The sequence below is a fragment of the Dicentrarchus labrax genome, unplaced genomic scaffold (genome assembly GCF_905237075.1).
Source record: "Dicentrarchus labrax unplaced genomic scaffold, dlabrax2021, whole genome shotgun sequence".
NCBI lineage: Eukaryota > Metazoa > Chordata > Actinopteri > Moronidae > Dicentrarchus > Dicentrarchus labrax.
In genome coordinates, this window is record NW_026136705.1 from 19,104,161 (window position 1) to 19,126,275 (window position 22,115).

The 22,115-nt window shown below is 41.9% G+C and overlaps 2 protein-coding genes across 2 annotated transcripts in view; one reads left to right on the forward strand and one right to left on the reverse strand.

Moving 5' to 3' along the window:
• The first annotated feature begins 64 nt into the window (after positions 1-64).
• On the forward strand, positions 65-4,184 carry zar1l (zygote arrest 1-like). The gene is made up of 4 exons (XM_051400742.1): positions 65-2,398; positions 3,303-3,395; positions 3,486-3,560; positions 3,760-4,184. Exons 1-4 carry the CDS (start codon positions 1,820-1,822, stop codon positions 3,901-3,903), a joined length of 891 nt encoding a protein of 296 aa, XP_051256702.1. The 5' UTR covers positions 65-1,819; the 3' UTR covers positions 3,904-4,184.
• A 259-nt stretch (positions 4,185-4,443) lies between these two features.
• The window catches only part of fryb (furry homolog b (Drosophila)), a 51,601-nt gene continuing 33,929 nt past the window's right edge, over positions 4,444-22,115 (reverse strand). Inside the window, 29 exon segments of the mRNA XM_051400680.1 lie at positions 4,444-7,265; positions 7,435-7,670; positions 8,466-8,576; positions 8,789-8,806; positions 9,154-9,237; positions 9,344-9,442; positions 9,584-9,733; positions 9,888-10,092; positions 10,745-10,959; positions 11,051-11,188; positions 11,325-11,519; positions 12,142-12,312; positions 12,608-12,682; positions 13,106-13,270; positions 13,418-13,603; positions 13,707-13,847; positions 14,080-14,250; positions 14,459-14,556; positions 14,654-14,852; positions 15,226-15,447; positions 15,543-15,741; positions 15,853-15,947; positions 16,091-16,278; positions 16,545-16,666; positions 16,952-17,171; positions 17,369-17,462; positions 17,613-17,704; positions 19,754-19,857; positions 20,860-21,010. Of these exon segments, the coding sequence (XP_051256640.1) occupies positions 7,007-7,265; positions 7,435-7,670; positions 8,466-8,576; positions 8,789-8,806; positions 9,154-9,237; positions 9,344-9,442; positions 9,584-9,733; positions 9,888-10,092; positions 10,745-10,959; positions 11,051-11,188; positions 11,325-11,519; positions 12,142-12,312; positions 12,608-12,682; positions 13,106-13,270; positions 13,418-13,603; positions 13,707-13,847; positions 14,080-14,250; positions 14,459-14,556; positions 14,654-14,852; positions 15,226-15,447; positions 15,543-15,741; positions 15,853-15,947; positions 16,091-16,278; positions 16,545-16,666; positions 16,952-17,171; positions 17,369-17,462; positions 17,613-17,704; positions 19,754-19,857; positions 20,860-21,010 (4,403 nt within the window). The 3' untranslated portion in view covers positions 4,444-7,006.

Here is a 22,115-nt window from a genome sequence, read left to right on the forward strand (position 1 = left end):
CCAATATGTATGGATTCAGTGCCCATGGGTACAAACCACCAATGAGTGTGTAGCGCCACCTATAGAGCGAGTCTATGGAGGTCTGCCGCTCCTTCAAATTGTGCTCGGATTGTACTTTATTTAGAAGATTATTGAATATCCTAACACGGTGTTTACTTAGTGGACGGTAGCTGTAGCTGTAGGCCGTTTTCTCTGAAAATATTATACCAACACTGATAATATTTGCATTTAAAATATATATGAGAGAATGGATAAATTGATATTGTAAAAGCTGGGTTTGTTTACACAAGATTATTCACTCAGAATATAATAATAGGCCTATTTGTATTGTAACCTATTACCCGTTTGATATCTTAAAAAGAAAAAAAAAAGCCTATTAATATATTAGTTGCCTTGTACTGACAGATTACTGTGCTGCAAAAATGGGAGTAAACAGAAAATCTTTAATGTTTCTGTTTAATTAATATTTTAATTATTCGTGTAAAAATGTGCAACAGTTAGATTACAGCCTACAAGTAAAGTAGGGACATATTACTGTTTACAGAAAATGCCAAACAAGCACATTTTGCATCACAATGTACCACATTGAATTGGCTTCTATTTTTTCACCATAAATTGAACCCCAGTATTCTGACAGCACATGAACGCACCAACAGACTGTTTAATTGTGTGTGAAAATGATCTCATGAATGAGACAGAGTCACAGTAAACATAATGTTCTCATTAGGGTGACATTTATGTATCTGTACAATCCATTTAGCTGCTTCTCAATAGTGCTATTCATATTTTAAAGGGTATTTTATCATGTCAGTGTGCATCTATTCACGTGCCCTTATCTCAAATACATCTTAGGCTACTATAAAGTGATTCATTTTCCCCTTTCTTTGTCCTGCTAAATTCATTCATATGTTACTTCTCCATGCAATAACATCTGTTCCATATTTACATTACAGGTGCTTTTACTTTGGTTACACTTGTCCTTTCATGGAGCTAATTGCTGATTTCCTGAACAATCCACATGGTTTAAAACTACAACAAAGATCTTGCCATGCTGCTTTACAGAGCATCAATCAGAAAGGAATATCTGTCCTTAAAGAGCAGCTGCTTGCCGTAACTTTCTGTGATGGGTCTCTGGCCACTATGAGCTACAGGGGGAGCTCCAATATAAGATGTGTTTCAGATGTGCAGTCTTCCAACAAAGCACTATACTGCAGAAAATACATTCACATTTAGCCCAACCCCAGAGTAAAAGGTTTAAAAGGTTAACTTGAAAGCACATTTTGTACAAACCTACAGATTAATGGGCACATTGCCTTAACTTTTTCAACAGTGGACTTTTGCTGCTGAATCAGAGCTTGGATAACAGTTTGAATTTAACATAATGTCAGGCTGGGGAATAAAATATAACCAACAAACGTTGCATTTCAATAACCCAGACCTTAACAGTGAACATCAGAATAAAATCATTTGAATTAAATCTAATTATTTGAAATTACAGTAGGCTATATAGTAAATACAGTTATTATTAAATATTAACATTGAATTAACATTTTAAACTTTTTAAGAAGCCCTCACAAAATGTAGAATTATTCCTCCGACTGTGTAATATTAGAATAGAGATTGGTTGTGTACCTGTGTGTATGGTTGACTCTACATGAACACAATATTACATACAGGCATAACATCTTTTAAAAACTGAACTCTAAATATTGCTGCTTCAATCAGAGCCTGCACGCCCTGTTCTCAATCATCCAATTAGTGTAGCGAGGACTGGTTAAATCCCAACAGGAAGAACTTGGACCGGTTTCATGGGTCCAGGATGGAGGGGTTCCTGTCCACGTTTCCACAGTACAATGTCTGCGCTCTCCCACCTCAGGACGGCAGCTGGGGTAAGAGAGAGGGCCGCTTCATCACCCCCCAGGGCCTCAACTACCTGGAGCTCTGCAAGGCCATCATATCCCAGGTCAACCCCAGTTTAGCCTCTCCACTCAAGAAGGCAAACACCAAAGAGTGCGGCGTGCAAGTGAACGCCAAAGTGGATAAAATAGTCCAGTGCTCGCTGGGTCCCAAGACGCTGTTCTGCTCGGAGGGGGACCAGCATGCGTCCCCGAAGACCCCGAAGAGTCCGGATCTGTTGAAGCAGGAGTGGAAGGCGCCGTGCCACACACCGCCGGTGAGCACCCTGCGCTTCCTGAGGCCCGTTTCCATCTACTCGCCGGTGTTTGACCGCAGGATCCACCTGAGGAAGCTCTGCGACGATGAGGGGGGAAGCGAAGGAGAGGCTGAAGGCGTTGAACAAGCCGAGTCCGACAAGGATGCTGAGGATCACAGTGGTGAGGACACAGAGGGGGACCTCAAGACGACCTTTCACCGTTCTTCAAAGGGGTCAAACTTTCAGGTGGGTTTCTGTGTCAGGAAACCCTGAAGAGAACTAACTCTTATTGGATTCACACATTTTCCCACTGTGATCATTCATCTTATCATTCAATTAGGATCATTATTAAGAGTAAAGTCTCAGTATTCGGTGGGATTTCGGTCTTTAGTGAATCTTTATGGTCTGGATTAACCTGCTAGGGGGAGGGGGACAAAATGAGCTGCTGGCCCCCTATCATGTCCCCCTTTCTCCCAACTCTCTGTGCATTACATACACTGGAATACTGCAGAGGCCTAGAAATGCTAATAATTCAATTTAAATGCATTAACTTGGAAATTTGCAGCATAGAAGCACAAAACTGAAATAATGAAGGTATTCAAATTAGATTTGACACAGGGACCCTCGGCTTCAAGATCAGGTACACCCACCTTAAGGCCATTATCATGTTTGTTCATATTGTGCTTTAGTGGTCCATTTTTATTTATTTATTTTTTCCATTTCTGAATGTATTTTATTTTTTAGCGCAAGATAAGGGAGGTTTCTTATTATGGCACCTTTCAACAACAAGGCAATTCAAAGTGCTTTGAATAAGATGGAAAAAAATGGGATTATGACAAGATGAAACACAACCTAATATAAATTATATATAGAGGATTTATGGAAGGATGAAAATAAGCTAAGATTGAATACACAGAAGAATAAAAAATAACAGCAGTACAATAAATGACTGGCTAGATTTCATAAGTCAGTGATTTGAGCCCTTTCTCTGGTCAGTTGGGAATCCAGCCTCGGTTCTGACTCTGAAGGTTTGGGACTTTCAGGCCTAGTGTTTGTTTCCTGCATGACTGTTTTCATTCAGTGTGCCATACATATAGACCTACCTATAAATGTATTTTTAAAAAAACCCTAAAGTCTGTTTTTATTTTAGTTCCTGGAGCAGAGGTATGGCTTTTTCCACTGCAAAAAGTGCAACATCCGGTGGGAGAGTGCTTATGTGTGGTGCATCTCTGGAACCAGTAAGGTAAGTGCCCTGTTTTGTTTATGCTGCAATCTACGTTTGGCAAAATGTGCATTCATAATAAGAATTCAGAATATTCTTTAATCTTGTCAGGTGTACTACAAGCAGCTCTGCCGGAAGTGTCAGGTAGGGTTTAACCCCTACAGAGTGGAGTCCATCCTCTGCAAGGTACATTTACTTGTCTTGCTACAAGAGGAAATGTAGCATGATATTTTATTAATTGGGTTTGGTATTGAACTCTCAATGTGGACCGTATACCAACATTTATACCCATATGTGCAAACTGTGCATCCTCTGACTGCTTGCTTTTTTTTTTTTTTTTAATCTTGCTTCTTCTGTTTACATCTTCTCCTCCCTTCTATGTCAGGGTTGCTCTCAGACTTGCTGCAGCTGTGAGAAGAAACTGAGGCACATTAACATGAAGAGGCCTCACCGCCAGGACCTGTGTTGTCGCTGCAAAGGCATGAGGCTGTCCTGTGACGCCACCTACAGCTTCAAATACATTGTCTGAGCTGCCTCTGATCTGGAATCACCCATTCCTCATTTAGATTACTTGTCAGCAGACGTCTAGTATCTGTACATGTCACAAATGGAAGTTGCCTCCAGTAACGGACTTGAAGAAATTAATTTATTCTCCTGCCAGCGAGTAGATTAATCTCTGCTTTGGTTGTTTTATTTGAAGCAACTTCCCTAAAAGGCTGTCATTTGTGTCCCCTCATGAGTCCTGGTGCTTAACTATGAAAATTATTTTGGTAAAAAAGAGAAAATGAAATAAACTATTGCATTTCAAAAGTTGATACATTCTTGTAGATTGATGAATTTGCATTCATTCATTTAAAACCTTGATCTAGATTTTGGCACAATCTTTTAGAGCTCTAACAGCTCCTGTTTGGTTTGAATGCATACAATTTTTAGTTTATCCTAAGCAAGAAGATGAATACCAACAAAAAATTGTTTGGTACAGTAGCGTTAATAGAAAGGTAGGTCAGGGCTAAGGCTAAACACAGGACTTGTAGTTAGATGGGTTGAAAAACAATGAATAGCCAAGGAATACTTTTCATGTCTTTTACTTTGACACCGACTTGTACAGAGCATCAACTCAAAACAACATCACAAAGGCTGTAAAAGTATTTACAAGGTGAAAAAAACAACTACAGTCTTAATCTAAAAAGCTTTAAAAATGTGCAATTTCTTGTTTGGCATGCACACAAACGTTCTCCCACACGTAGGAAAAAAAAAAATCATACCCGCATGAGCTTAAAGCTCCCTTTTGTACCTCATACAAACATATCTTTCAGATAAAATATGATTTTGTAAATAAATATTTCAAACACTCCATACAGTACACAGAAGATGCATGCATGGCAGTTTGATTTGAGAGAAGGAACATCAATATAAAACGTAAGTCGAATGAGTGTTGATTTATAGCTGATCAGATATAAATAGGAAAAAGATATTTGTACAGTAAATAACTTCTAGAGGGGGAAACGAGGGAGAGTCACAAAAGGGCTGACGACAGGAAGTGTTCGACTTCAGTAGTAGCACAGGTTTTGTTTTGAACATCAACAATGAGTGCTGAATGTCAGCATTTCCCTTACGTGTAAGGTAACTACATACCACACACAAACATATGCTACAATGGTTGTGTGCCCACAACTACAAACTCTATACAGACAGACAAAAATATTTGAGTGTATACATGCACCATCCTCATGGCATGTGAACACATAAGGTCAACGTGTTTCAGTGTAGGACAGTGAGAAATATATAGTGTGTCCACTCACTAATTATGCTACCACTAGCCACAGAGGAGTGCACACATAATGGCATGATTAGTCTACCAATGTTTACAACAGTAGTCAGGAGACGAGCTGGTTCACTGATACAGAATATAAACAGAGCAAGGGCAGCATGAGGAGTTACACTTGAATATTCAGCATCCACTCTTTGTCGATCAGTCTTTCAGTCAGTCTGGAGAGGTCAGACTTTTAGGGAGCAAAGAAAGGACACTAGTACAGTAGAAAGCATTCAACTGGGTCATGCATTGCACAATTTCCTCGAAGTAGTAGTAGACACAACAGGAGAGAAAATCTAATCCAGCTTTTGGCTTTTCCTTCTCAGTAAAAGTGACAGTCTTTTCTCTCACAGTACAAGAAAACAAACAGTAAAATAACCTCCTTTCTGTAACATTTAAAAAAAACTAATACCAAAACTCCACTTAGTGCAATAGCAAAAACTCTACCAGTGATGTTACGTAGTGTTATGGGTAGTTCACAGTCTCTGGTGATACGACCAGCAAGCTATGTTCCTTCCTGAAGGAGGCAGCAGTCAATCGAGCTCCATCAGGTCTCGAGTTCCTCTGGGAAGCAAGTCTGAGATCCAAGCTAAGAGCCTTCACAAGTCCTCGGGTGCAGAACAGATTCGGTGCTAAACGACGACCGTCAAGCAGGACGTAAATCCAGGAGCACATCGATTTTACAGCACATAGCTGTAGAGCAAAGCTAGCGCTTGATTGAATCACATCAAGTCATCTTTATCAGCAGGCAGCAATCTGTATTATCTAGCGGGTTCAGTGATACATCCTGTTATTTCTGGGACATGATTCTTAAAGTGTAAAATCTGTATGTCATATGTATGTCATCTTTTCAGATTCAAAGCTCTGCTCAGGAGTAGTTAGTTTCAGGCATTTTGATTCACAGACGTCTAAACTCTTTAGGTCCTCTGGTATTGTTTGTTTATGTCTCAGGTCTGGACGTCTGACGGTTCAGCATTCAGGAGCCCCCCTGCCTTCAATAGGGGCAGGGCAGCGTGCCCCACCTTCCCCAGGTAGCGAGATAAGGGCGTAGCGGCACCACTGAGGGAGCAACAACAACCCCATGCCGCAGCCTCTCCTGGGCTGGTGGGACAGGGAGGGGGAGGCGGGGGAGGGAGAAGAGATGAAGATGGGGCAGGACCATGGGTTAAGACTGTGTTATGGCCCGGGTGTAGAACTGTCGAAGGGCTAGAGTGTTTGTATGGAGACCGGGGGAAATGGGGGAGATGTGAGCCCAGAGGGGGAACGGGTGATGTGTTTGTGTCAGTGTGCGCGAGTAAAGTGGGTTCTGAGGCGACAGTCGGGAGTGTGTTAGATGTGCGAGATGATATGGGGTCTTTGCTGCTGTGTATATGCAGCAGTGGTGAACTGTGTGATGAATGTCCTCTGAAAGGATAATAAAGGTTAGTGTTCTCATTGAGAAAGCTCCTCTTTGGCTCTTGTGTGCGCGGCAGTGTAAAATCTGGTCTGTCTGAGCAGCTATGCGATGAGAACAAGTCCGGGGGTTTGGGAAAATCAAGCAAAGAGGCATCAGAGTCTGCAGTGGAGAGCAGAGAAGAAAGGTTGGGGCCATGGCCTAAATGTGGTTCTGGTGTTGGGAAGGGCGGTAGGCAGGTATCTGTCTGGAACTGTGCAGCCGGGGCAGCAGACACACAGGAGGAGGCAGGGGCCAGGTGTGCGGGTGCTGCTGGGCCTCCTCTGTAAGAGCCGGCTGCGGAGATGGTTTTGGAAGGGTCAAAAGTTGCAGTGATGGGGGAGGTAAGGGTGGGGAAGGAGGGGGTGGGGGGCTCCTGAGCTCCTGTCAGAGACTTGTCCCGGAGGCGCTGGAGTCGGGGAGGTAGGTTGTGACGACCCGGTAACCCTGGGCGCGGCGGATCATGTCGCGGATCTCCCCGTTGAGCTCCAGCAGCTTGGAGCAGATCAGGCTCAGGTCCTGGCGGGAACCAACCAGGGCAATGGTTCCCGTCTGTCCCAGCGTCTGGTGGCGAAAGTAGACATTGAGCAGTGTCTGGACCTCGCTCTCTGAGCTGCCACCAAACACTCCGCTGGGCCACTGCCTCCTGAAGATGAGATAAAAAAGAAGGTGTGATAGGTCAGTATATGTAGATATAAAGAGAGCAGTGCACTGGGTGTGTGATTACGTCCGATGTTGGGCTTATTCATTTCCAATAACATTGAGGAGAACCATTATCTAGTGTAACAGTTTTGAAAAACTGAATTGTGACTCACCTGCACTCCTGGATGTAGCGCACAGCTTTGGTGAACTCGTTGTTCTTAAGGCACTCCAGTATGGCCTGCACAGCTGCCTCCGAGGTGGGGAAGCTGGGCACAACCATGGCTGCCACCTGGGTGGCGTGTGCGTGAGTGTGTGCCAAGTGTTTGTGTTCAAGGTCGCTGGCCACAGCGGCCTCTGCTGCCTGTAGGCTGGTCTTCAGGTCAGTAAGCTCTCGAGACATGTTCAGCAGCTACAAGGTGGCAGGGAAACAGATGGCGGTGGTTGAGTGTGTGTGTGTGTGTGTGTGTGTGTGTGAGCTTTTCAGTAATCACAGAACGAACATTTATATCACATTTGTTTGAATTTAAAATACATTTAGGAAGGACAAACTATCTCATAATGTAACCAGGTGGAACTGAAGTTGAGGTCAGTTTGTCTGGCCGGACCTGTTACACCTATTGGTGAGCTGCTGGTGTATTGAACACGCCGCTATTGAGAGTAAATTGAATTTAGCTGTATGTGGGTCCATTCTGGTGTGGCAATAGGAGCAGCATGCTGACTTACCTGCTGCGAGCTAACTGGGACCGTGGATGTTACTACTTCATTGTGAGTAAGTTATCTTAATAATTTTATAGCACCTTTGTTGGCTCCCGTTAATCTAACACAATCTAATACTGCACATGACTCTTAATGGGTTGCTCTTTTGTGCTTAAAGCTGTTTTTGTCCAAAATATATATTTTGTATAATAAAGATATATATAGTTATTTTTGATGTGGCACATATTCCTAGTTGCTTCCTCAACGGCATTTGAACCTGCTGTCTGGGGCTAGTGGACAACTCACAGTTCTTTAATAACCAAATCTTAAGGGTCCTTTGCGTTTACAGTCAAGCAGATAAACATCGACAGCATTGATATTTATTATATTTGATTCTGACTACAGATTACTTGTATAGTGAATCTTCTCATGTAGGCACAGGAGAACCAATAGAAGAGCTTGCTGTAAGACTGTAAATTATGTCTTTGTGGACTATGATTTGGCTCACCTCAGGCACAGAGCTGATGGCATGAACTTGACCAATGAGCGAGCAGTAGGACTGGAAGAGTAGGAGAAGCTGGAAATGCAGCTTGTAGAGCCTCTGACAAAGTTCCAGTTGCTAGAAGACATTGAAGAAGAAACAGGGTCAGATTCATCAGTCGAAAAACTACACAGACGCGTATTCTCATAAGTACCTACCAAATATACACACAAATGCAAAGGAATACGAACACACAATAGCTAGCTGATTGTCTTATGCAAAGTAAATTAAGCAGTTTGTTTCAGAGGAATCTAAGGCAGTGAAGTGAAGAAACTTGTAAGAGAACTTACTGCAAGAGACTCCATTTGCTAGACAGCGAGAGAGCATGTTAGGGCGTCAGAGTGAGGTGAGAGGAAGACAAAGCGTCAATCAAACACATGCACAGCACAGTATAAACCACGCCTATTTACAGTCAAGCTAGCAAGAATTAGTCAAGTGTATAAAACCCAGAAACTTTAAACCTTATTTAGTCCTAGAGAGATAAAATAGATAACACACCACAAACATGCAAAGAGACATTTCATTGTGACAAAATCACAGAGGAGTCACGAGATCAGACATGAAAAACACAGACGAAAAAATAACCCGTATGCTGAGCGTGTTTCCCTGTAAACCTGAAACATCTGCATGTTACAGTAAATAACTTTGCCCGTACCTTCTCCTCTGAGTCTCCAGGCTGGCAGGTAACCACACTGTCACCAGGGCACCTGGGAAATGTGTCCTTACAGTTCCTCAGCCACTGAGGGAAAAAACGTAATAACAAGAGGGTGGAAAAGAGGAGAGATGGTGAATATTTTGTTGGAAATACGGACAGATATAGCTATAACGTGTAAAGGTTCAGTTACCGATACAGCGGCCTCCTCTCTGGTTGTGTAGGTATCTAGATACTCCTGCAGCTCCAGCGCACTGAACTTCATCTTTTCAAGGAGACCATAGGACATGATCTGGAAAGACCAACAAGCAGAAAGGAAAGGGTTAAAAATAGACCGAATCTCATTTTCCACTGTTTGCAGACTACCAAAGGCTGATCCAACCGCCAAGCTGTAATAAACACCAAAGCAATTATGTCTGCCAGCAATCCTCACCGTGTCAGCATCAATATAGATTGTGGGACAATCCGAGCATGTGGTTAGCATCTGTGAGGACCTGAGGAACTTCGATCCGATGCCCCTTAAGCCTTCTCCAAGGTAAGTGGCAACATCAGTTGTCAGGAGGCAGAATTTACCCTGGATGTTCTGGGGAATAAAGACAGTTTGAAGAATTATTATACAGTTGTAAATCCGACTGGATATGAGAGTTTGCTTGAGTCAGAGTCACAAAAAAAAAAAAACGCGGGGACACGTTATGATGAATTCTGAATGATTTCAACTAATCCTTCCTGTGATTTACCTTAAAGAGAGATGAGAAGACTTGAAAAGTGTGGACGGCACAGGACCCATCCGAGTCGGTCACAAGCTGGTTGATATGACAACGCCATGCCTCCTCAGCATCGTCACACACTGTGGGTTGGAAGGCTGCCAAGATGGCGGAGAAAAATGGAGAAGGGGGAGGAGGAAAACCAAGGTCTTCCAAGTCATCTACATCATCACGTAAGCTGTCGCCATGGAAATGGGAAAGAAATGGGGGTACAGAGAAAAAAAAAGGGTTTGATACCTTCCCCGAAAAAAAAGGCTTTGTATCACCACTTCTATTTACTTCTAGCTATCTTGTTCAAGTATTTTGAAAAAAAGTATTGGCTTTTTGTAAAGTTAGCCTAATATAAAAGTTACAGGGGACAGAAAATATAATGCAATAAAGAAAAACAATGGTCACACACAGAATCTAACTACAATATAACATATAAAACATGTCGGGGTTGAGAAACACTTATTTTGCATGTATGTATTATGTATGTAGCAGTGTTTTTATTTAGTGATTTAGTTATTTACACATGGTTTAAAGTCTATTTTCATTAGCATTGTTTTAACAGCGGTTTTTATATATGAGAAAGCCAGAAAATTGGATGTCTCAGAAAAGTATTTGCAGCACACTCCATTGTGAATAACATCTTATAATAATTGACCTGATTTGCCCTAATGCTGTATACACAAACATTGTGGTTGTGACAGATTAAAATAAGCAGTTAGACTGCAGTTTAACCCGAGGTTTAGTCCAATTGTCAGTGAATCTGCCAGTTGATAAAAAGTTCCCGTGAAACAATACTCCATATTGTTTCCTGTTCTTGTACTCCTGTCTGTCACATTCACCTGGGCAGACAGTTGGGGTCTAGAAAGTCCAGCGGTGGTTGGCAGTAGTCTGGGTTGAGGCTGTGGTCCAGACTGCGCAGCTGATCCTGAGGTTGCCCTGGCAACTCCAGGGTGAGGCTTTCGCCGCAGTCCGAGCCGTGAGGGAGCTCGTTGGCACTCAGTGACAGGTCGTCATCCTGGGCATGAGTGTCCTCATCGTCACCGCACACCCTCCCCTGAAGTGACAAAGACATTTTCCTCAGGATAACAAATGTACAAATACATAAGTACATATCTGTGTATATGATTATAAGTATTATTCCTCACGTGTAGGGCACTGTGATCATCATGGAGCGCTCCCTGACCCGGTGTGGTAGCATTGAAGGATTGTGGCTCAGCAGATGTGTCGTAAGAAGTAGATAAAGAATCGGTGTGATTGGTTTCCTCTGATGGAGACGGGTTAGTCTGGAACAGGAAGGCAAACCAGGGATATCTATAATTTTGATTGATTCATTCTGACAAACTGGGTCATTAGAATAACGTTTTTTCAGGCTCCAGTGGATGTTAATGTTGTATTGATCTAATAGTTACGGCTACGCACAAGCTGAGAGTGAGAGAGGCTCTGGCTAGTTGAAGACTCTTCTTCCTCCGAGGACTCGTCAGAATCATGGGGGTCCTCGTGACCCAGACTAGGGGTGCTGCCTGAGTGCTGGCTCTCCTCCAACAGGTCGCCCAGCTCTGTGCTGTCCAGAGATCGCCGACGCACGCCCCAATTAAAGTTATCGACTGTCTCGCCCTAGATAAAACACACATGCATACACATTGGAAGACAAGGGCAGAGGCAATGGTAGCAGCGAATATTAACCTTCAAAATAATGAATAGTTGCTGTCTAAGGGTGTCAGATGACAAGCGCAAAATGCATAATGATGTTATTCATGGCATGAAAATATGCTGGAAAGGCTGTTTGCGTTCATCTTTATCCCATAAAGAAGTTACAATATAATTTATCTCCCATATGACAAAGAGCAATATTGCCAGAAAATGTAGTTCTGCAACCAAGCTGTGAGAGCAAAATGAAGCACTATCATCCTTTGTTTTTTCAAGGGGCAAACAAAGGAGCCAGCAACACCACAGCGCTTATAGAAGCTAATGTAAGTGCTCAGTGTGAGAGACCTTACCTGGAGCTCCTAGGCAGCAAGGGGAAGAGAGAGAGACACAGAGTTAGACAGAGAGAGAGACAAGGAGGAGGGACAGAGTAATACATTTAAAATATATTCATGTTAAAGAAAGAAATGAATGAAACGGGCATTAAAGGCAAAAGGGAAGGAAAGAGACAGATACTTTACTATCTACACTTCAAATAAACTGACATAAGTTAAGTGTCCATGAATAAAATACAGTGAATTATGAATCGAACCTCTCCATCCTCCAGCTCCACGTCCAGGAAGTCAAAGTCTCGGAAAACCCTGAACTGCTGCTCACTGGCGGTGTCGTCAAGCGTGTCCTCTCTGGTTCCGCCCTCTTCTGATGACACGCCACTCTCCCGCACCTCCATCATGTCCAAGTCGCCACACGATGAGAAGATCACCTGACACGAAGAAACAAAAGGAGGTATTCACACCCGTCACAGACAGTCGTTGAAGTTCACATAAAAACATCAACTTCCTTATGGATGACAGAAAAATACTCTCCAAATATATATATGGAAAGATTGGAGGACTTTGCTAGGGTTAATTTCAAAAACTTGAATGTTAAAAAGAGTACAGAGAACACAATTTGCCTAAAAGAAAACAGACTTCTTCCGTTTTGTAGATTTATGTTGTCTGTAAACAAGCCAACACTACAGGTAGAGTATTGTAAACAAGAGATGGGGGGTAGCTTACAGATGGGTTCTTGGTGAGTCCAACTTCTTGTCCACAGAGAGACAACACGTTCACCAGCTTCTCTCTGGTTCTTTTCTGTATATAGGATAAAGACCGCAAGATATAAGAGTATTAATAAGTGAGAGAATGGACACAAACTCGAGACCCATTCATCTTTCTTGGCTTGTTCACTTTGAACTGCTTCAGATGTTTAAATAACCAATAAATCAGTTGAGCCTAGAGCGTCCATGAATTTAGCATTTGTCAAACTAAGGCAAGCACCTGCAGAGAAATATGACTTTGATGTCAAAACAAAGAAGGGTAATCAGTATGACATATATCAAGTATGGACAGTTCGGATATTTGTAGTTGTCATAATATCACACAGTTTGTTGTTACTAGTGTTGCAACACCAAGCAGCATTGATATGCTATACCAAAGACAAAAGAAATCTACATAAACTGTAACAGATCTGAGATTTTGATTTAGTGATACCTAAATGATAGGGTTTAACTCTACCTGAGAGGACTGTGGTCGCCTCCAGCTGACAGGCACCAGGATGGTGTTGGAGTTGGATCCAGAGGAGGTGGAGGAAGTACTGCGGGTTACAGCCATGGCTCTGGCTTTGCCCTCTCTACCCCCTGAACCCTGGAGCTCATCGAACCGACGACCAATCACTGGCGTCTGTGAGGAAAACATAGAGGCAGGCTCTCATGAAAATGTTTGCATATCATCGTTTTAAAAATGCTGAGTAGTGTAAGTGTAAGTGGGTGTTTTTAACACTTGTACTTTAACACTTTTAATGTCCATTTAATTTTGTGGCTTCCTTACCTCAGAGATGTCAAAGGTGAAGTCCAGTGTTTTTCCAGGCAGTGCCTTGGCTGAACCGTCCCACACCCTGCTGACCTCTAGGTTGGACAGGTCACCCTGTGAGTGGCCGTACACCGGATGAACTAGGCTGGCAGAGCGTGACACTACCAGTTTCAAGATGTTTAAAGCATCCTTCCAGTGTACTGTCTATAGAATCACAAACACAGCATACAGTATAAGAGAGACAAAATAGCACACAGTGGTAGTGCAGTAAGCAGCAACTAACACAAAGTACTGCCGTTACAGTTACCTGGACAAACTTCTCAATGGTCTTTGTGACATCGGCATTGAACTGTTTGACTTGTACAGCAGTCAGGTCCATGTGACTGAGCAGACAGTAGATGATCTGGAGGAGAGACTGCTGCATGCTGGGAAGGCCCTTATCCAGCAGCTGAGAGATGGAGAGAGACATTCAGTGACTGACAAAAGTATGCAAACACAATGTTATCTTGCATAGGGGCAATGTCAATGGGTGTATGAATGAATTAAACTCCCCACAGAAAGATTACTGAAACATCCTAACAAAACTAATACTTTTAGTACATCTTTGTAGCCACACTGGGAGAATGTTAACTATGTAAATCTAGAAATAAGGTATGCAGTGCATATTTATCAGGACTTACCTCGGCCATATAGGTGACCATGTTGAGTGTGATGTCGGAGAAAGCCTCATGGAGGTAGCGGCAAACCACACTGACCCAGGAGAAGGGGTCCCGTGTGTAGGAACGTGTCTTATAGAGAGTCATAACGTGGGCCAAATGGGACAGCTTTGTGTGCTTCTCCACCAAACACACCTGAGAGACAAAAAGAGAGAGCATAAGATAGTGGAAGAGGCAAAATGCTTTTAATCTGCATTGCTTTTATGTGAAACTTTGGCTTTTCATCTCTACGGCATGATTTTTTCTTTTTTAAAGAAACTTGCTTTAATGCCTAATAAAGCCTGGCCTAACCAAAAGGTAACTCAATTAAAGCAAAGGAAACTAGGCTTAAGTGAAGAAGTACCTGTGCAATCCTCTCAGCGCTCTCCTTACAAAACTGAGTTGGGTGGCCGAAGTGCTGCACCAGATGAGGCAGCAGACACAGCACATTCAGAGGGAAACCTGCACAGAGAGAAGAGGTTGAACACCACCCAGTGGAAATAAAAACTACAGACTTGTCAATGAGCTAATAAAATGTTACAGGATGGAAAATACCTACCTATAGACTGTGAACTGTCAACAACAGGCACGCGGGAGACTGGCGTGAGCTGGCAGAAGAGCTGTAATGTGAGGTCAAAAGTGGCCTGGGAGGTAAAACCCTTCAACAAAAGCTGCTGAATCCCAGAGAACCCGCTCCACCTCAGCTGAGCCTGCAGCTTCTCTAGGCGTTCGCGGTTCTCCGCTCTGTCTAAGGGCACCTGGGAAATAAGAAGAATGTTTTTGTTTAACTGAAACTGGAGGTTGTTTGTATTATTGTGTCCCCCCTGAAATGCATTATGACAACCTGAGGCATTGCTGATAGCTGGGAATCCCATTGTATTTATTGGACAGGAGGATTTAATTTTAAAATATAATAAACTGTACAATTGTAAGTCCTAGTAGCTAAGAACTAATAGCGTGAGGCTCTTTGGATGGCTCAGTTGGTACTTCAGTTTAAACGACTTGGTCCAGTCAGTAGTAAGGAGCAGCACAGCCTTCAGAAATCACTCAAACTGCTTGCCCTCTCCTAACATTTGTTCCTACAATTACATAACTTAACCCTCTAAGATCAGTAAGTTTCATCATATCTACCTTTGACAGCAACTTGTGAACGAGGCGAAGTGACATTTGATATTCAAACTCAAAGTCTGACTCCATGAGTGACACTGCCACCCAGAAGACTGTGGCCAGTATCGATGAGGGATGGGAAACGTGGGCAGGATCCGATAGAACGCTGGGATCAATACGATTGGTTGATGACGTGCATGACCCAGGGGTTCTTCCTGTTCGGGCAAGGCCGTGACTGTTGCAGGCCTGTAGATTGAAAATTTAATTTATAACTAAATTATTGATATGTACTTTGTTCAGCAAGTCTGCTCCAGCATTAAACAAGAATCCTCCTTTCTTGCCTGTATGCGGTCCAGAGTTGCACTGCGAGGAGGATCACTCGACTGGTGGGCACACTCTCCAAACTTCTTGGGGACTGAATAGGAGCGCTGGTGGCGTTGTGACGACAGACCGACAAATCCTGGGCCAGGGAAGTTCAACTGACCTGTGCTCTTTCTGTTCATCAGTTTGTCGCTAGTCACAAAGTCGGGTGAGGACGTCCTGTGAATGAAATACAGAAAAAATGAATATACTTTAATATGGTGTCCTCGTTTTAACAAAATACAGGCTGGATAAATTAATTGTTTTTACTGATAAAGAGCAGAGGCCTACCTGGTTAGAGCTGCCATAAGGTCACTGTTTTTCAGACATTCTGCTAGATTCACCACCACTGACTCCAGCGTCAATAGCACCTCCATCACATAGCCCTGAAACACACGTACGTTGTTGAATTAAACACACATCAGCACCAACATGCAGTCTCATTTGCAGAGAAAGGAGAGTGTTAAGTGCTGTAATAGTTCTCTCAAATGCTGCTTCGAACTCGAGAATCTCTCTCTCTCTCTCTCACCTGAACCTCATCACCGTGTTCTCCCACCACCTCGACAAGGCGTGAGACCAGGTCAGAGACAGCGTGGTTGTTGATTGGCTGTTTGAGGGCTCTGAAGACCTGGAAAGACCGCCCAGCATAGTGACGTGATGAGCTGCATAGAGCCGTCTGTAGAGCCACATCGCTCAGCTGTTGCTCCAGGTGGAAGTCTGTATAAACAGATTGGTACAAATGCAGGTTTGTTTAGAGATATAGGTTATTACTTTTAAGATATAAAATAAAAAAGAGAGGATTGAGAAGATTGGTTAGAAGATCTCTATTGTGCTCAATGTGTTGGATTTTGAATTAAGTCTAGTGGGTTGCCTCAAGAAGTGTTTTCAGAAGCGCTATATGTGAATCATAAGTTAGTAAGGGAGCCCTTATATTTCTGTTATTCAGTGAAAGACATCTGACATTAAAGTGAGCAGTTTCTCACCTGACTTGGACTCCTTGAAGACAGAGACGACATGGCGTAAGAAGTTAGAGAGCTGCTCCGTACTCTTGGAGTTGGGGTTCTTTGGTGTGATGTCCTCATGCAACCACAGCGGCCCAAACGCTCTGAGCAACAACAACACAGTACTCCAGGCACTGTATACCCACCACCAGTAGCACCACATACATGTTACAGAAGCACTTAAATATGTGCACACATCGTGCACTAAAGTGAGTCACACACACACACACACACACACACACACACACACACACACACACACACACACACACACACACACACACACACACACACACACACACACACACACACACACACACACACACACACACACACCAGTGGCACTTCTGCAGTACAATTGCAGAAAACACCACTGGACTTGTGCATACCTGGTGGAGAGGAACTCGATGAGTTTGTTCATCTTCTCGTCAGTTTCATTGGGCGTATCTTCAAGGTCCTCCAGGTCGTCAGGTGTCACAAGGGGCAAATTTCCAACACTGCCTGCAGTGCTGCCGCCACCCAGACTGGCAGAGGAAGAGTTGGAGGTGGAGCTGAGGCCAGAGTCCACCACCGGAGACGTCTGCCACTCTCGCAGGAAGTCAGGGGCATCTGAAGGAACATGATGATGAAGTACACAGAATTAAATGTATTAATAATATATTGCCCTGCAGCTTTGTCATACTGTTATGTACTGTCCACTTTCAACATAATCAGTTCTCCCTTTTGAAAGCGGACGAAACAATAATTTAAATACACCAGTAATTGTCACAGGATTAATAAATGTGTGTTAAATGTTTTTCACTTACGTGACTGCTGGTACTCTGTGTGGTAGCTGGACTTAATGGTGAGGGTCTTGTTGTCACTGATCTCTCTTGTCAGCATCAGAACTGAGGCTATTACCTGGAAACACAAAAATGAGCGTTCTTCCGTTGTCCAGTGTGGATGGGTGTATGTTTGAATAAATAACTCTCTGTAGCCACTGTATGCAATGCTATGTTAATTCAGGCTAAAATGGTATAATGATAACAAGTATTAAGGTTCCACTCTGACCTGGAAGTTGTTGTTGCAGGAAAGGGCAATAAGGAGGTGGAGAAGAAGACGTTTGCTGTGTTCATAGACCTCTGGTCTGTAGTGGTCTAGACCTGATAAAATACACATTCAGTAAGACATCAACAGAATTATCATTCTGCACACAAAGTAGAACACAGTCTATATTATAACACATAGATACAGATACATATAAAGAAGACAAACACAGCAAAGTAAGTAAGTGCGTTGACTGTCTTTTTGTTTAATTGTTAGATTTTGATTGTATTGATACTGACATTTAACTGCATATCTGTCTTTCTGTAAATACAAGTTTGTAAATTTTTAGGAATTACTTATAAGAATAAAATATATTAAGAGAAGTGATATTGATAGATACTATTGTCCAGAAATGTTGGTCAACCGTTTCTTAACTCCCACTTGTACAAGGGCTAGTTATACTTGGTTGGTTGCAAGAGCAACTGCCAACCAGGTAGCTTGTATTTCACTTTCTCAATTATGTAAGTGATTCAATTATTTTATAGAGCTATTGTTTGTATTAGACAGGTTTTGGTGTTATTTGCTGTGTGCCTTAGTAACTGTGTAATGTATTGACTCCTATTGTTAGTATGATTGTAACGGATGTATTTTCTGTTATTGAAGTGGAGTAGCTACAGCTACAATAGGGATCTAAATAAACAAACCGTATGTACTGTACATTACTGTAATTAAAACATATCTGCCAATACAAGTCCAGAAACATGAAACATTACAACATGCGTAGGAGCCATGTGTGTGAAGTCTCGGTAATTTTCTATGTTTTATAGTCTTGTTTACTGCACTGTTATTATAGGTGGTGGGCATGGTCACTGGAGCTTGGGCGGTAATGGTACTGGTTATATCTGATTGCATTCTCCTGTTCATATTTTGTGGCATTGAAAGAGAGCCTGAGGGTCCTACTTGGCAATAAAACTCATTATGAATCTGGTTGTTCTTGAACAATTACAACATTTAAATGATATTCCTAAAGGATGGCAATACAACAAAGCCCAAAATGAGGAATAACTGATGCCAACGCTACATTACACTATGACGTATATTATAATTATATTATGTATTGTTCAAAGTTTAAAACATAGACGCATATTAACAAGTTATGACATAAGGGAAAAAAAAGGAATTGGGGATGGCATTATCTCCTTTTGTATCTAAAAGATGCTGCTAAAGAAGATAATAAAAGGAAGCTTTGAAGCACCTTTCATCAGCATTTAGAGAATTGGAACAGCTCTTATCATTACTGCCACTCAAATACTTCTGGGTCCTTTCACTCAGTTAGGAACCTTTTAAGCAAAGAAAGACTATCTGACCAGACCCTGTTGTATGTTCTATGTGTTTTGTGGAAGAATAAATGGTAAAACGCATATCTTTGAAGTGCACCTGAATTATTTGAACTATGTGCGCCAGTGTTTTCTCTCATATTTAGTCCTTTGCTTTTTTGCCTACATAGGCCTATAGATCTAACCTGGATTCTTAGACATGATGCACACTGATTGGATGATAATTAATATGAGGGTTAGTATGCTGAATATGCAGAATGCATAATAATAGGTATGTATCCACGTATTAGATAATACAGTCCTTGTTAGAAATGCAGGTCCTGGGGAATGTGTCCGTGTCTGTGGTGACACAAGAGAACAGTCTGTCCTCCGTGTCTGTGTGGGATGGAGATAAAACTTCACACAGTCACGCTACAAGCTTATTGAACGTCACAGAGAATACCTACACACCTCAAGGTTATTTTTGGGTGTGTGTGTCTTTGTATGTGTTGATGGTAAACCCCTTGTTGACACCCAGTGAATGATGACTTTTTATTGATCTTTTTTAGTTCAATTACCTGCTGTTCCCTTAATGGGCGATAAGAGTGAGACGGGCTGGAGAACTTCAAAAAGTTTATACAGGTGACCAACCAGCTAGTCTAGTTTTTCACATAAGAATGTCTCTGGTCAAAAATTGTTGTGACATTTTACTACTACTTTTACTTTTACTAAATTAAACTCTTCTTTCTTTTTCTTTTCCTTTCTAATCAGCTTAAAGCTCCATACATAGATTTCTTGTACCAAGAGAACAGTAGACCAAAGTTGAGTTACGTGTATGTGAACGCTTACCCAAGAAGAGGGCATGTAGTAGCAGGGGCAGATGTAAAGCCCAGTCTTCTCTCACGCTGTGGTCCACCACCATTTCAGTCATAAATATCACTGCGATGTTACACCTGAGGATCAACAAAGAAATACACACAAATCTGTGTGAGAGTGCACATAATATCCACAATATGTGTTCTTTCCATAGGCTGAGGGGTGGTGTATTGAGTAGTCTGACTATCCTTTCATCCATTCAAGGCTTGGGTTCAAGCCCATGGGATGTCAATTAGGCCACATGTACTGTCCTGGAGCTCTGACAACACTTAGAATAATAATTCAGTCCTTCAATTAAACTAGGGGTACAATTAAGGATTAATTTCAATATAGATAAAAAAATATGGAGTCCAAAGTCTTCAGGTTGCTAGTTTGAACAGGCACAGTTTAAAACCAGAAGATATTTCATTTAATATCATGGGGGAAAAACAAAAACACATTTGAGCAATCTGAACCAGTGATTTTTTTGGGACTTTTTCATAAAAATGACTTAAATCTAAATAGTTGAATGTTTTTCTGTCAATCAACTAATTTAGTGTTACTGTATTCGAAAATAAAAAATTGACGCCGTTAAAATGGGTTTGCGTTAACGCCGTTAATAATGTGTTAAACAGACAGCACTACTTATTACTGAATGATAATGAACATGACAAACTACAAATACAGAAACTGTATCTGCCTCAATATAAAGTCTCATTAACGTAATAAAACAGTCTGTTCTCCCGTAATGTATTGTAAATACATGCATCATCAATCTAACCTGAATCTCATTTTAAGTAATGATTTTTGGGGCGTCGAGAGTGACAGAGAAGATGAATGATTAAATCCTTTCTAACATTCCTTCTCTGCATAGCAGAGACAGAGCGAGTTGGCTAGGTTTCATTTTGTGCTGGAGTTTATCCGACCATCTGTGAGTAGGTGTAACTAGTCTATGTAACAGAAAACCTCTCTTTGTTGACTCCGCTGATAAGTTGCTGATAGCAAAGTCACTGTTCAAACTGTCTGAGTCTGTCTGTGTGTGATTCTTTGTGGTTGTTTCACAGCACATTCAGTGTACATCCATGTTTGTTTGTGCATACCTATGCAGCGGTCCTCTAGGTGTGATGGTTTCTGGAAGGTAGTCAACCAGAGGAGCCCAGCAACCTCCGTTAACAGGCATGGGTAACGGCTGAGGATGGTTGGTCTCCAGAACGCCCAGTAGCCAACCAGCATATGGGGGGAGTGGTTCAGCTACAAAAATAGACCAATACCAAGATTTAGTAAATAAACAAACATATATAAAACATATATCCCCATACACTCTCTGAACTTTAATGGTATCTATTGAAAGTACACAGACCATAGACTGTAAAGTACAAAAAAGTTTTCCCATGTGAATCAAAGCAGTGACAAACTTTAATGTGACAGGTCATTTACAAACCATTCAAAACATGTGGAATTCCAAAGATGAGCTAAGTCGCAGCTCAGGTATTTTACCAACACCAAGTGGTACACTGTAATTTACTACTACACTATACCAGTGCACCAGTAACACTTAAAACAAAAAAAATAAAAGAATATAACAAGGCCGATATTGTCCTCTTAAAATGCTTGACATCATAAAAAAATGCTTAATTGTCATGGTTAAGTTTAAAATAACTGTATCAGGTCAGACACTGGCTTGGTGAAAGTGTCCCCTGCTTATATATGAAGGCAGGGCTCCAGCCCTACGTTGTATACGCCTCCCTGTAATTCACTCACTCATTAGGCTACTCTGCTCAGGCCGGTACTAGCAGAGACAACCATGTTGCTGCTAATCAGTGTGCTTGCAGCAGCAGGGCATTATAATACATTACTTGTGTTGTTGTTGTTGTGAATGTACGGCAGGCTGTAGCCAACGATATATAGCGCAATTCATTACTTATGGGAAACGTTTCAAGAGCAACAGGCTTCTCCAAGCAGCACAGCACAGGGAGAAGTGCGGAAGACGTAGCCAGTCAAACCAACCAATAGAAACTCTTCTCTCGTCCACCAGCATAGGCCCCACCCATCAAGTGCAGTTAAATTCACAAACAAAACTTTAGAACTTGCAAGCAAAGAGGACGCAAAATGGTCGCATGTTTTTACTTACAAACATTAGTTTTGATTGAAGTTGAAGAAATATGTTCTCTCATATTTTTTTTTCAATTGCAACCTATTCTGTTTCAATCTCAAAAAATTTTTTTTTGATTGCCACTTACTCTTTTTTGCTCTCAAATCTCTTTTTTGGTTGCAAATCTATTCTATTTGATTGAATAATAAAGGAACAGAATTCTCTCCATAGTCATGACATATCATGTGTTTTTTATACGAAACG

Bases quoted from the DNA above. Each gene is read 5' to 3' on its own strand.
- zar1l (XM_051400742.1), top strand. From the start codon at position 1,820: ATGGAGGGGTTCCTGTCCACGTTTCCACAGTACAATGTCTGCGCTCTC. The intron at 2,399-3,302 runs GTGGGTTTCTGT...TTTTTATTTTAG, and splicing joins CAAAGGGGTCAAACTTTCAG to TTCCTGGAGCAGAGGTATGG. The intron at 3,561-3,759 runs GTACATTTACTT...CTTCTATGTCAG, and splicing joins TGGAGTCCATCCTCTGCAAG to GGTTGCTCTCAGACTTGCTG.